The sequence below is a fragment of the Protopterus annectens genome, chromosome 4.part1, assembly GCF_019279795.1.
Source record: "Protopterus annectens isolate FY-2018-M chromosome 4.part1, PAN1.0, whole genome shotgun sequence".
NCBI classification, from domain to species: domain Eukaryota; kingdom Metazoa; phylum Chordata; order Ceratodontiformes; family Protopteridae; genus Protopterus; species Protopterus annectens.
In genome coordinates this window covers 443,627,267-443,641,738 of record NC_056734.1, presented here as the reverse complement: position 1 = coordinate 443,641,738, position 14,472 = coordinate 443,627,267, and the positions used below count along the sequence as shown (strand labels likewise).

General features: G+C 38.2%; 1 protein-coding gene across 7 annotated transcripts in view; it reads left to right on the top strand.

Moving 5' to 3' along the window:
• The window catches only part of DOCK10 (dedicator of cytokinesis 10), a 2,344,342-nt gene that overhangs the window by 1,929,117 nt on the left and 400,753 nt on the right, over positions 1–14,472 (top strand). For 6 of the 7 annotated variants that reach the window (XM_044070265.1, XM_044070269.1, XM_044070267.1 and 3 more), the window contains exons 39-40: positions 8,590–8,691; positions 11,687–11,811. In XM_044070265.1, coding sequence (XP_043926200.1) covers positions 8,590–8,691; positions 11,687–11,811 — 227 coding nt within the window. The remainder of the gene's footprint in view (positions 1–8,589; positions 8,692–11,686; positions 11,812–14,472) is intronic. The other variant, XM_044070268.1, reaches the window with a different exon arrangement.

Sequence of the window (14,472 nt, the reverse complement as noted above, 5' to 3'; positions counted from 1 at the left end):
TATTGGCACAGCCACAAACAAACTATTTCTCAGATTCTTGGCCAGCAGAGAGATTAATAAAGACTGGAAATTTAGAACTCCTTCGCTGAAGTGAATATTGCCATGAGCATACCAGGGAACTATTGACCAGTAATTCGGAGTACTGTAATTTTCAGATCATAGAAAAATACTGAGAGCAACACTGACCAGAGTTTTGGAAGACAGCAACCATCAACGTATTAAATAAAATGGATTCATAACCACAAGATCTATCCAAACAAACTTTTATCTATTTATATGGTTGAGTCACAGCAGAAATAGACAAGGGACAGCAGTGGGATTTCATAGGTTCATAGGTAGGTACTAGGCTATCTGCCTGAGGGCATTTATAGCCAGAGTGTGTCAGCTTTCGCCGCCCCATTGATTAATTAACTGAGCCTCTGTCAAGAAGAGCCAATGAAGTGATCCCAGGGGTGTACTTTCTGTTACCCATCCACTCGTCAAGGTTTCTCTTGAAGAGTGTTAGTGAGGGGCTCTGCCTAATGTAGTTAGGAATTTTGTTCCAAAGCATGGGGAGTCTCTATGACAGGAATCTATCTCTCCAGCATGTTCTGTTTATTGTTGTGGCGAGGTTTAGCTCACTAGAGCAAGTGGCTCGCAGTGACTTGGATTTCTTTAGGTGGAGCATGTCCATCAATTCTGAGTTGGACATGCTTCGTATGACAGGCAGAGCTCACCTCTGAGTAAGCGATATGCCACTGAGTACAGCCGGAGTTTTTTCAGTCGGGCTGCATAGGACATATGTTTAGGCCAGTAATCCTCTTGGTGAGGTACTTTTGTGGTCTTTCAAGCTGTTGGAAGTGTCTTGTGAGGTACATCCCAAATGGGGCATTGTACTCTATGATGGGTCTGATGAGTGACGAGTAGAGTGGCACTATAACCTCTTTATTTCTAGATGCAAAACCCTTAGTAATTAGATGGGGCACATAGAAGTATTTCCTAACTACTTTGGCAATATGATTGTCAAAGGAGAGATTACTATCTGCCTGGGTCCCCAGATCTCTTATTACCTCTTCTGTATTAAGGGGGCTGCCGCCTATGTGGTAATTCATGGGTGTTTTGTTTTTCCCAAATGGGATGACTATGCATTTTTTGGCATTTAGCTTGAAGCCATGACTTTGACACCAGGTGTCTGTCTCAATAAGGCCTTTTTGGAGGATGTCCGTGTCAGCTGGAGAGTCAATTATGGCTCCCAGTTTGCAGTCATCGGTGAACTTGGTTAGCCATAGTCCTCCTGTGTTTGCCTGTACTTCTGAGAAATATATGCCGAACAGTAGGGGTCCCAGAACTGAGCCTTGCGGGACACCACTTGTGACTGGTTTAGAGTCAGACCTGGAGCCCACTATTCTTACCGTGTGAGTTCTGTCTGTAAGCCAGTTGGCAACCCATCTTGTGACGTAGGGGTTTATGTTCAGGCTGGTGAGTTTTTCTATAATACCCGAGTGAGGAATAGTGTCGAACGCCTTGGCGAGATCAAGGTAGGCTGTGTGAACCACCTTTCCCTCGTCTATGGCCTTGGTAACTGTCTCGAAGAAGTCAACCAGGTTTAGTAGGCATGATCTGCCCTTAACAAAGCTGAACTGGGTCAGGTCAAGTGTTTGGAGGTTCCCAATGTCTTTGTTAATGAGCTCCATGATGATGCGCTCCATAGCCTTGCAGACCAGGCTAGTCAGGCTTATGGGGTGATAGTTACCAGGGTCAGTTGTGGCTCCTCCTTTGTGGAGTGGAATAACCATTGCTGTGCGCCATTCTATGGGCACGTAGCCTGTGGAGAGGCTGAGGTTGAACAGCGTTTTTAGGTGGGGGGGTTAGTTTGTTCTGTAGTTTGTGCAAGATTCAGCCTGGGACACCATCTGGCCCCATTAATGCTGTGTTTTTGGCTTTTGAAAGGGCTGTTTTCACCTGCGCTTCTGTGATTTCCGGGACACTACACCTTTCTGGTATTGTTGTGGGCCCTTTTGAAGGTGAGAGGGAGGTGAAGTTTGCACTGAATCTATCTGCCAGTATGTTGGCAATATCAGTAGGTTCAGTATATTTTGTGCTATTTTGCACTATCTCAGAGCATATCTGCGAGTTGCCACTTAGATTTTTGACATAGCTAAAGAAGGCTTTGTGATTATCTTTCGAGTCCTTGGCTATTTTTCTTTCGAAGTTAGCCTTGGATGATTTTATGAGGGACCTTAGTTTCTTACTGATACTGATCAGGGATGTCTTTCCTTCTTGGGATTTGCTTTTTTTCTGAACTAGTTTCCTCCTTTTGTTGTATAACCTGTTTATGGCAGGGGTCCACCAGACTGGTTTCCTTCTCATAGGGGAGTGAGTCTTGGTTTTGCTAGGGATGGCACAATCCATGCATCCTTGTAGGTGCTCATAGAGTGCAATTGTAAAGGATTCTGCATCTTGGGCAGTGTTATCCTTTAGCGTGGGGGCTGTGAAACTTACCACCTCTGACTTAAGTAAGGTGAAGTTTGCTTTAGAAAAGTTTTTCACTGTGGTTTTCTTGGTTGGGGGTGGTGGTGGGGTGTGGACATCCAGGGTGATTAGTTTATGGTCTGATCTAACCAGTGACGGGTTGACCTCCGGTACGGAGCACCTGTCACCCGTGTTGGTGATGATCAGGTCCAATATGTTGTGGCCTCTGGTAGGGGAGTTTACCAGCTGATCCAGGGCATTTGAGTTGATAAATTCCAGGAAGCACTGAGCCTGGGAGTTTGTACTCAAGTAGTTTTCCCAGTTAATGGTAGGGTAATTGAAATCTCCCAAGATCAGGGTGTTTGGTAGGACCTTCATGTTTTCCAGTGTCTCCAGAAAGCCGGAGTGGTGGTCCTGGGTCATGGAGGGTGATCTGTAGCAGGCCACAATTTGCATTGCAAATTTGCCCGATGTTAGTTGCACATGGATGATCTCAGAAGTATCATGCTGTGCCACTAACCTGGAGGTGTGGGTATCCTTGATGAATATGGATACACCCCCTCCTTTTGTGTTTCGGTCCGTGTTCTGTGTCCAAAATGTGTGGTATGAGTTGTGGCCCAGTAGTGCTGGAGTGCTGTCTGGAGCCTTGAACCAGGTTCCAGTTACTGCACAGATGTCGACGTTCTCCATACTTAGGAGTGCTTTGAGCATGCATTTTGAGATTTAAACTGGCGTTGAGTAGCATAACCCTCAGTTTTTTTATTGTGCTGTTTATGGAGGTGGGTTTGAATTTTGAGCCTTGCCTAAAAAAGGCACTATGGGGGCAGCAAGAGCATTGGCCAGTATTTGAAAGCCAAGGGGTGACATGTGCAAGCCGTCTCTTCTGAAGCAATGCGGCTTGTCGACCATGTCATCCAAGGCTGACAGACACTGAATCCCCTTTGAATGACACCAGAAGCTTAGCCAATTGTTGAAACTGATCATTTTTTCTTTATACTGAGGTATCATTCTTGGTGAGGGCAGGATGCTACTCAGGGTCAGGGTCATACCCGCCTGGGCTACATGATCAGAGAGCTCTTCCATGTCTCTTTTCATGTAGTCCAGGGAGGTACGGCTCAGGTCGTTCACACCAACATGAACAATGACAGAATCATATTTGTACTTGTTCTGGAGTGACCTGAGTGCTTGTGTTATGTGGCGGATTCTGGCTCCCGACAGGCAGCTAACAGTAACCTCCTTGTCCAGCCTACTGAGTGGGGCGTCAGTGTGCCTGACTATTGAGTCACCTATTACTAGTGTGTTAGGTATGTTATTTTGCCTTAAGGGCTGTGATTGTGCGGCACATTGATTTTGTGTTTTATGTGTTGTCTGGTTTGTGATGGGAGGTGCAGGTTTTGTGGGTGTCTGCTTTGGAGCTCTCTGATGCTTTTGCAGGTTTTTATTTAGAGCCTCTGAGTATGATTTCGTGTAGTTATTGTGTATTTTTTGCCAGTGCTGGTTTAGTAGGTCTGTGTGAGGCTGGAGGTGTGGTGCAAGTGTTAACCTTCTCCTCATGACTGTCTGTTCCAGTCTTGGGTGAAGATACCTTTGCCTCCAGTTTGGCTGTATAATTGCATCTCTCACATATGTTAGTGTTTTGTGGTAGGAGGAGAGGGCTGTCTGTGTACATGAGGCAGTTGTAACATTGTCTCAGGATACCCAGATTCACCAGCTGGACTGGAGAGTAAACCTGAAGTTGCCCTTTGGTCATGCCTGAATAGTAGGGTAAGCTGCTTAATCACTTGGTTGGTGAGGGGTGGATAAAGAGCCTTGCCCTGCTGGGCAGTCAAGTGCCGGGGTATATTAGTGCTTGCTATTTGGTCTGAGCAAGTGCTGGACTGTAGGATGCTTTTTGAGTGCTTAGATTGAGAGTTAGACTAGTTTCAAGTGCAAAACTGAAGAGGAGACTTAGTGGAGCCAGGAATAATTTAACCCTAGCTAACCGGTGCTGCCAGGCGCACAAAACCATGCATCACGTTTTTTAAACTACAAACTTCTGGGCTGGAACCACTCCTCCAGGGACAGATGGCTGCTCAAAATTCCCCTCTCTCACAAGTGAACAGAGAAACTTTCCTCTATCCAAGTAAGGTATGGGCAACTCAGAAACTTGTAACACAGCCCTGAATTCAGCCCTAGCCTGAAAGCTGGACTATACTAGCTTAGAAAGGCGGGAAACAAGAAATGTATTTATTTATTTATTTTTGAAAAGATAAGGCAAAAACAGTAAAAAGTACACTTAAAACAGCTTTAAACGACTACAAGTGATCAGAAAAGGCTATCGCACTTTAGTGTGTAGCCTACAACAGTTAAAAATTTATTTAAACAAAAACAACTTTTTAAAAGTGCAGGTAGTCTTCTGCAAAGCTATTGAGTCTGCACTGCACAAAATATGGTAGTATGCTGAATGGAATGTGGATAGAAGAGAGCATGGTCAAAGAAGAGGAAGGCTGGAAAGACAGCAGGGCACTGAGTTTAGCATTGAGTACAGAAGTAAGTAGAGCAATACTACCCTGGCTAGTCCTGGAGCTTTTATCTTCAGCTTCTTTTGACATCAGCATCCCAGGAGGCACAGGAAAAAAGACTAACCTCTTTACAGGTAACATAAAAGTGGGTCAACAATAAGATATGGAAATAACATCTTGAGATACTTAATAAAGTTTAAAAGGTGGTAACTGAGGTTCACTGCAGAAAAATTCAAGGTGCTGCATCTGGGAATCATAAACTCTGCATAGTATGCAAATTAGGGTTTGGAATTTAAAGTAGAACAACAAGAAACGCATACTTGCATCTGTAAAAAGAAAGGAAGAAAGGGTAGCATCCAGCAGCATAGGTATGCTAGACTACATTAATAACAGCAGAGACGTCAAGCAGAAGGATATCATGTTTCAGCTCTGTAAGGCTATTGGTGAGGCCTCCTTTAGAACACTGCATTGCATATTAAGGCCTTTAGAATGAAAAAAAGGCAGACATAAGCTGGTGGGTGGCTCCCTAGTGGAAGTGCAATCCCCAGATGTATAAGCCGCACATCTACACACAATAAAGTATAGTAGGAAGAGAAATGCAGTTAATCTTGAAACTGTGTAATGCCATTAAAGAGTTTCCACTTCAAACATGGAGGGTGTGCTTCTCACTCCCTGCCACTTGGACATACAAGCTGTGAAATCACTGTAGCTCAGAGTGGACAATATTCAGAAGTGCTGCAGCCTTGCATTGGTGAATATTGCACTTTTTGTGTGCTCAGTTTCACTGTTTCAAGGATTACAGTTGATGTACTTAGACTTTCAAGAGGAACCTCATTGGGACAGTAAAAGAGATGGAAGGTAAATATGAAACACTAGAGAATGCAGACTGTTCCCCCATAGATTAAAAGAAAAATAGGATATGATTTTGACCTAGAAAAATCATCTAAGGGATTGCTAAGGAAATAAGATGAGCAGGAAAATCAGTGGGGTAGAAAGATCATGAGTCAAGTTTTAGCTTAAATATGAGAATACTTTTTCAGTCAGGAGGTTATACAAAATAGAACTGGCTCCATTTTGAAACTCTAGCTGGAATATTGAATAAATTAACCATATGTTGAAAAAAGACCACAAAATTATAGTTCATTAAAGTTTCTTGAGATAGTTATTTTTTGTCCAAATGGAAATATACAAAAAGTTAGCTCCTGTTTTCATTAGAATCCAGCAGTAATTAACTGGAAGGAGTTGAGCGCTGATTTAGAAGGGCCACAATATTCTCCACTACAGTTTACAGTTTTCTTGTACAGATCAGACTTTTTTAATAAGCACATATTTAAGCCAGTGGGAGAAGTATCACAAGTAACTGTAGTGTGCAGCTTACACTGTGCAGCTGGCCCCTCCCATCTCATTAGCATGCACTCGACGTAATACAGATTCCATTCAGATACAAAGGCCATCCTTTATCATCTCTGTATCTGTAAGGGAATTTGCCAAAACTGCTCCTCCTACAAGGGATTCTATACTGAATCTATTAGACTAATTGACTCAATTAAACTGTTCATGACAACTCAGTATACTGACTTAATCAGTGATAACTATTGCAATTGATTCAGAGACTATGGACAAGTACAGAAAACAACACTTGTAATTTGTCTTCCTGTAACTTCTAACTCTCTTTACAGTCTGTGTATTAAAGGAAACTAATTTGGTCTGGGCTTGCAAAGGTTTACTAAAAACAGTATTAAAATGTGTATATCTTGTTAAATGTGTTATACTATGTTAATGTACATTGTACTTATACTATTTTTTATGTTTGTTTTAAGAACATGTATCAAATGTTCTCAAATGTTTGAAATGTATAGTTTTACAGTAACTTTGAAATATTTGACATGCCTATCTTAAATATATAGTTACTAAGCATGTGCTTTTATGTGTACTTCTACATTGTTATTATTGCTGTTGTATTTTTGTACATTGTAGTTGCCTCTTTGGATGGGGTTATGGCTAAAAAGGGTCCTTGAACCACCTCATCTGCCCAGCTAATAAACATAACATAAATAAATAAATAGCTATCTAAAGAAACAATAATGATTATTTTATTATTCTTGTCTAAAACTTAATTTTTTAACTCTGAACTTTCTATTTAGTTAACTGTGTATTGTTTTGAAATTTGTAAGTGTTGCTATATGTTCATATTTCTAAGTTATTTCTGTGTCTTAATGTCTCACTTTTTAGTGGTGTAGTTAGTTAGGCAATAAAAAGGTTAAGGCTCATTTTGCCCAAGACAGATTGACATATGTTTACTTCAGTTAGTCTTTTGAAAGCAGTTTTCAGAAAAGAAGAAAACCTTAGCAAAGTACAAGGAATGCAGTGATCACCCCTCATGGAGGGTGTTGCAACTCATGTACCCCCTACACTGTATGACTAATGGAATTTTATATATCGCAGTTATCTTGGGGTACTCGCATGCATGCACTTGCGCACGCGTGCACACACACACACACACACACACACACACACACAAAATATGTTTCCTATCACTATGTAAAATGAAAAACATAGTTTTGTAAACAAAAGCAATTTTCAGTTGAGAAGGCTACTTCTTCTGCTATGTCCACTCTCTCTCACACACACACACACACACACACACACACACACACACACACACACACACACACACACACACACGCACACACACACACACACGCATGCACACACACGCACGCACACACACACACACACACACACACACACACACACATTAAACTCTGAAATTTATTCATAATGTCAATGAGTGATGTGTTCAGACTCTTAAAACTCTTCTGATACTGTAGTTTCACACATCCTTAAGAATATACAAGGAACTGAACTAAAGAAGATTTTGTATAACCACATGTCTAGAATATCAAGTGATGTGGTTATATGAAATCTAGTGTTTTCTGTAATCAATGGTCTCTGTACTACGCTCTTATTGATTCTACACCCAGTCCTGTTTCTGTGGTAAAAATGTCTATTTTAGTATTTTAGGAAAAATTAACAGAGGGATCTTTCTTTTAGTTCCATTTGTAAGGGGAGTCTAATATTTCCATTAACCCCCCCCCCCAAAAAAAAAACTACATTTTTTTTCCTTGTAAGAAGGAGATTCAGAGTTAGGTTGGCCTGCAGCTACCTCCTTTACAAATGAAATTATACAAAAAGTCAACCAAAACTTATCAGAAAGTTGTTGTGGCAACAGCTCCCAAACTATGCTACCATGACAACAGGCTGAGAGCTACAAAAATGCACTGTTGAGATCAAATGTTCTGCATTCATGCTGGTATCCTTTGCCTATCACCATTACAGGGTAACAGTACTAATTCAGTAAATGTTTGTTTTAACCAGGTCTAATAGTGGCACATTTGTCAGTGTTCAACATTTCCTGTATGTGTACCATGTTTTCACCGTTTTTGTGATGTGTGCATTATAATGCTTTTGGTTTAACATCCTTATTTTGAATTCACCATACCTTGCTTGTCAAGCTAACTGAATGTTGTTTGTTTACACTGCTTTATTTTTGTCAGTTTTTGATTTCACTGTGAATTGTTGAGAATGTCATACAGTATATACCCAGCATTTATTTCACTCTGTTTAATCTAAACAGGAAAATAGCTGCTGCAGTTAAGATTGTACAGTCTACCCAGAATAACAGTACTCTAAAAGGTCCTAGCACCTCATCCCAGCTCTCTGGTCTTCTTGCACAATGGTAACAATACATACATTTACTAAGCAAATTAGTTAAACATTTATCCTCTTACTGGAATAATGTCTGTGTAAATAGGATAACATCTTATCTAGAATTGATGTAAATGTTTTGATTCATTTTTATGATCCTTTGTTTTAGTCAGAAAGTTTTCATATGCAACATGTATAGTGATATTAGAGTTTCAGCCAAAAATATTTAATTTTGTTGGAATGCTGTATGCAACAAATTTTATATGCTAAAATTTGTATAAAATATTTTTTAATAATGTAGTGTCTGGCTTGCTGTGCTGATTTCATGTCGTTGGAAATGAGCAAGAATTTGGTATGGTGGCATACTCACTATATTACAACATTGTTTTGGTCCTTTCACTTTTGAACTTGTAACAGAAGTATATGGAGTGCAATAGAAAGGTTTCAAAATTAAAAGGAAAGTGAAACTGCAAGCTAGAATTTGTGATTGAATGGATACTATAAACAGAACACTGGTATAATAGTTTATAACAAAAATACACTTTTAATTTATTTCACTTCTACGATTAATGGTTCCAAATATACCTTTGTAATACAGATATTTGCCAAGCATTACTGTAAATTAATGATTATCAGCACGTTAACTTTTCATTAGGCAAAGACATAATAATTAAAAATAAAATAAAATCTTTGCCCTCTGACTTCAGAGATGTGAGTGAAATAAACGGAATGCTAAACTACCCACACTGTTAGTCTGCTCCTTTATCCACACAATTAAGGGAGAAATATTGATCCTTTCTGTGCTTTTATCACACCGCTTGGCCTATCACTGTCTTGCCAGTTCTAATTCATACTGTACACTGACTTGTCAGGTATACTGCAGTCCTACTTCTCTATAGTACTGCATTCACATTGACCTTCCTTGGCCTACCCCTCTCATACCTCTGAAAAATCACTTCATAGTTCTTGTACTGCTGTAGATTTCAACATTATTGTGCACCTTTGCTGAACTGTATAATATGGCCTCACATTTACTGATAGTTTGGCGAGGTACAATAAGAAAGCATAAGTGCTCTGAGACTTGGAATTGTATTTGTTTCAGGTTGTTTGCCAGAAAGGTGGGCTGTTCTCTTTGTCTCTAACCCTGTTCAGCTATGACCTAGATACTACAAAGAGATAATAAACATTTACACCTCTATAATATACATTCAGCAAGTTTTGTAAAACATATTGGATGTTTTAGCATAATTCTTTTACTATAGTCTGGCCAGCATAGATGAAATTAAGTCTTCTATTGCCAAAGGTATGTGTTTTTTTTTTACTATACTTGAAATAATAAACGTTTTAACATTAACAGCACAAATTTATGCATTGTATCACAGTATAACAATGCATGCATTTAGACATATTGGTCTGACTGGAACTTTTCTATTAACAAAAGGTAGTAATTAAAATGAAAAATAAAATAGAATAAAATGCATCCTTCTCCTTCAGCTCCATCTAAGTATGTAAAACTGAGTTCATTAATTGGAGTCTGCCCAATATACATAAATAAATAAATAAATACATTAAAATAAAATTAACCCTAATGTTCTACATTAAAAAAACATGATAATGATACTGTATTTTCCTTAGTGATATGATTTGACACAGGGTTACATCATGCACACCGGGGTTTGAATTTTACAAGCTCCGCTTACTTGCTGTGTGTTCCTGAATTACTCGGCTAATGAGATAAAAACTCATGGGGTGCCAGGGGCAGTTGTGTTGTGTTTAGTGCTTTCTGGACATTAAACCAAAACCAAATAAACAAGTAAATATATAACTAAATAAATATAATTAATTGCATATATACTAGGTCATTCAAACATCTTATATAGTAAGTGTGATGGTATTTCTACGTTGGATGTTGAATAGTCATCTCTTTCAAAAAAAAAATCAAAACAATTATTCATAGCATGTTGAAGCTCACCAGAAGTGATGAAATTTAACGGAATAACATCAGAAAATATCTGGTATCTAATAAGCAAATTAACTAATAGTTCTGTTGTTGTCCAGTTTTGTTACACTGTTTCTACTAACTTACAAGCCCTACTTAGAACATTCTCACTCAGTTTCCCTCAAACAAGAGAAAATTTCTTCAATCTTTCCTATATTTAAAAAGTGCTTTGGGCCTCAACGTGAAAAACTGACATAGTCTTCACTGTATTGAAGAATATTTTATGTTCTTTGGAACACATAATCTGTTTAAATAATTAGGATTTGATTTAGAATGTTCATCTTTTATCATTTATTTGCAGTCATGTTCTACTGTGTAATGCCACCTAAAGTTAATGTTAAATAAACTTCTAACCACACATCATTTTCAGACTTACTTTGCCCCTCCTCCTCCAAAACAGGAAATGCTTTCCCAGGGAGGATGACCTCGCAATCCAAAAGATGCTGTCAGTTCAAGTGTCAAAGACAGTTTGCACTACATTGCACACAGAACTACTATATGAGCTGCCATATCAGCCATTGTTTATCAATGAGAACAGTGACAGGAGTGTTTAACTTATATAAATGGAGATAACTACACTGACATTATGTAGTAATATAAAACACACCTTCTAGATCATTCTAACTTTAAAAAATATTTACTAAGTTGTCAGCATTTCTCTGGAGCATTAAAGTGTAGCTAAGTTTATGTGAGGCTTTTCCAATTAGGATTACTCACTTTGGCGCTACTGCTCACATCTTCAGCTCTATGCTTTTGTGCTTCTTAATGTAATAAAGCATCCCTTATGTAAATCATGCTTGAGATTTATCATACCAATTTATAGTGGGGAAACATTTGGACTGCTTTAGTAGACATACTATAAAGAAATAGTAAGCTTAGCTTCATTCTTTTGATTTATATGTGTCTTGTTTATTTTTGTTTTATTTTTATGATTTCTTTTTAATGTTTCATCCCATACATCAGAATGTGGACAATACCAGAGTGTGTGGTGCATCTCTGATAATGACTTAAGATTTCTTTATTTCAGGGCACACGCAGGTCATGATGGGCAAAGATACAGTCGGTCACAGACAATGCCAATCATTCGTAGCAAAAATGCACTTTCTAATCCCAAACTGCTGCAAATGATTGAGGGAACAACTGGTATATCAGGTAAGGACAAATATTGTTAGAAATGTCAGTCATGCTGAAGAAATCTTATATTTTCTTTTTCCTATTGTCTCATAATGTTGTCTACAAAATTGTTTTGCACTAATAACACAAACCTTCTGATATAGATTTGTCTATTCTACTTGGCCATGCACTTTGAGTAGTAACTATTTCTTTCCATGTTGGCCCCCCACGCGGGAATTAAAGTGACAGAGGATATCTGAGTTATCAGGGTACTGATGAAGAAACAGTTTTGCTTAAACTGCAGAATTATGAGAGATAATATATATTTATAACATTTTATCTTGTGTAATAACAGTTTTGGAGCTGCTACTGCCATTTGTATCTGTGTAGTAGCTGACAGTTACTTATATAAAAGAGCAATGTAGAAACTGTGATAAGAGTTGTGCCAGTCTCTATTTCTTTGTTGCACTGAGTTTGCTTTAAATGCTAAACAGGTACGTATGTGTTGAATGACCTTTCTATGTATTCTAGTACCTTATTTGTAGTTTATCTGAAGTGAAGAAACAGTGTTTCTTAGTGTTTATGTCATGCAGTTTAAAATTAGCTGTTTTCATTTTTCCATGGTAACAGTTAACAATGGGACAAAATCAATATCTGTAGGTATCCCTATACTCAGAAAATGGCTTTATGAATTTTTTGAAAACTAATGATTTTAAATTAGAGGTCAGTAATTATGTGTTCTTGTACTTTGTAACTATAAGTATTACTGTATTTGCATTATACAGTGAATACATTTTTCATGTTTAACAGCGCTAATCTTATTTTCCCATGCTTCAGTTCACTGTTTCATCTAGTATAAATGAGCAATGGAGGAGGTATGTACTGTTACAAGCAAGCATTCATCATATGAGTTTAGCATTTATAGTCCAGTTCTAAAAGCCCTCACTGTATTTCAAAACTCAGATAAATACTAGAATAATAGATAACATAGAGAAGTGCTTAACAGATAAGAATAACATCCAAGCCAGACAGGTGCATTGCAGCATTGTCTAATTATTAAATTAATTTATTTAAACAGCATTGCATCCTTTTAAAAGAACTACTTTATGGTCCCAACAAGCTGGCCAAACGTTAGGCCTTAACATACTGCAAATGACACAAGAATGCCCCAGCCATCTCAGCCTGCCATTCAGTCAGGTGTCCATTAGAAATCCCAAAAATACATCCAGCCAGGTAGACCAACCTTTTCTTCTTCCTTCATGTTTTATGCATATAATGAACTCTTACTAAGCACAAATAACTCTGTTAGAAGTGCAAATATTTAAGAGACATGGAGGCCTCACTTTAAAAAAAAAACACCAACTATGAGTGTAACATTAACACATCACATACTGTGCACCCAACACTGACACTGTAAAGAAATCCTCACATAAGCCTTCTAGACCCATAAGGATCAAGTCTCAACAAAAATACCACTCAAGCTTCACATCATATGATGTCTCAACTTGAACAAAGAGTCACCATGGGACAAAGAGCCTCAATTCCAGTACACCAAGCCACTTCACAAACAAAAAATGCTTTAGTGATTGGTGACTCTCTAGTGAGGTACACAGATTCCCCTCCAGGCTGCAAAAAGACAGGGTGGCAGTAAGTTGTTTTTCAGGTTCCAGGATCTCAGACCATTAGCAGTATTGCACTGCGCAAATATAACTATGGCATTGTAGTTGTGCATGTGAGGGTGAATGGCTTGGGGAAAACACCCTGAGGGAGATACAGAGAGACATGTCTGAGCTCTGTATGCATGTTACAAATGCAGACAAGACCTTCATGCTGAGTGGAATCCTCCTTTCTCTATGAATTACACAAAAACACTCAAGCCTTCACAAACAGGTGCTGGATTTAATTTTCAAACTGCAAGTAAGCGCTTTTGTTCCATAAAGCATTTGTAAGGAACTTCATCAGACAATTGCAAAAAAAATGACTGCCTGGTTAAATACTTTTAAAGCATGACATCACTTCCTGACATATTTAAAAGCACAGTGTCTTACTTACACATACAAAGATGTGATTTAAAATCATATACATTAAGAAAAAATTAAACATGTAAATGTGCATGAATAGTAAAATATGAACCCTGACATTAAAAACTATAAAATATTTTAAAAAAGAAACACACAAATGTGTATTCATACTATTTACATACATATGAAGTTTCTGACTTAATAATCCTTCAAAAAATGCATGCTATCACAAAACACATTTTTCTACTAACTTTCTATGGTCATAACAGCAATATTTTATACTTTTCCTTGCTGTGACTTCTCTAACTTGAAGCCACTATGTAATGACAGCCATCAGAGTTTCAGACTTCATACCCTTCAGAAAAAATGTGTACTAGTGCAAAACACATTATTCCAGGAACTTTAACTATATAACAAAACATATTTTACACTTTGTCCCTGAAGTTATTCCTCACCAACTTGAAATCATTAGATAATGAGATAGACATTTTGAGTTTCAGACTTCATATCCTTCATACTATTTACATACATATGAAATTCTCACTAAAAAATGAACTGCTATAAATAATTCTATCTATTCAAGGCTTTCCATTTTAAAATACTGGCTATAGACATGCTGTCATTTAGTCCAGGCCAGTGTACTGAATCCAAATGGATCTGCCAGCTCAATTCATTCCTC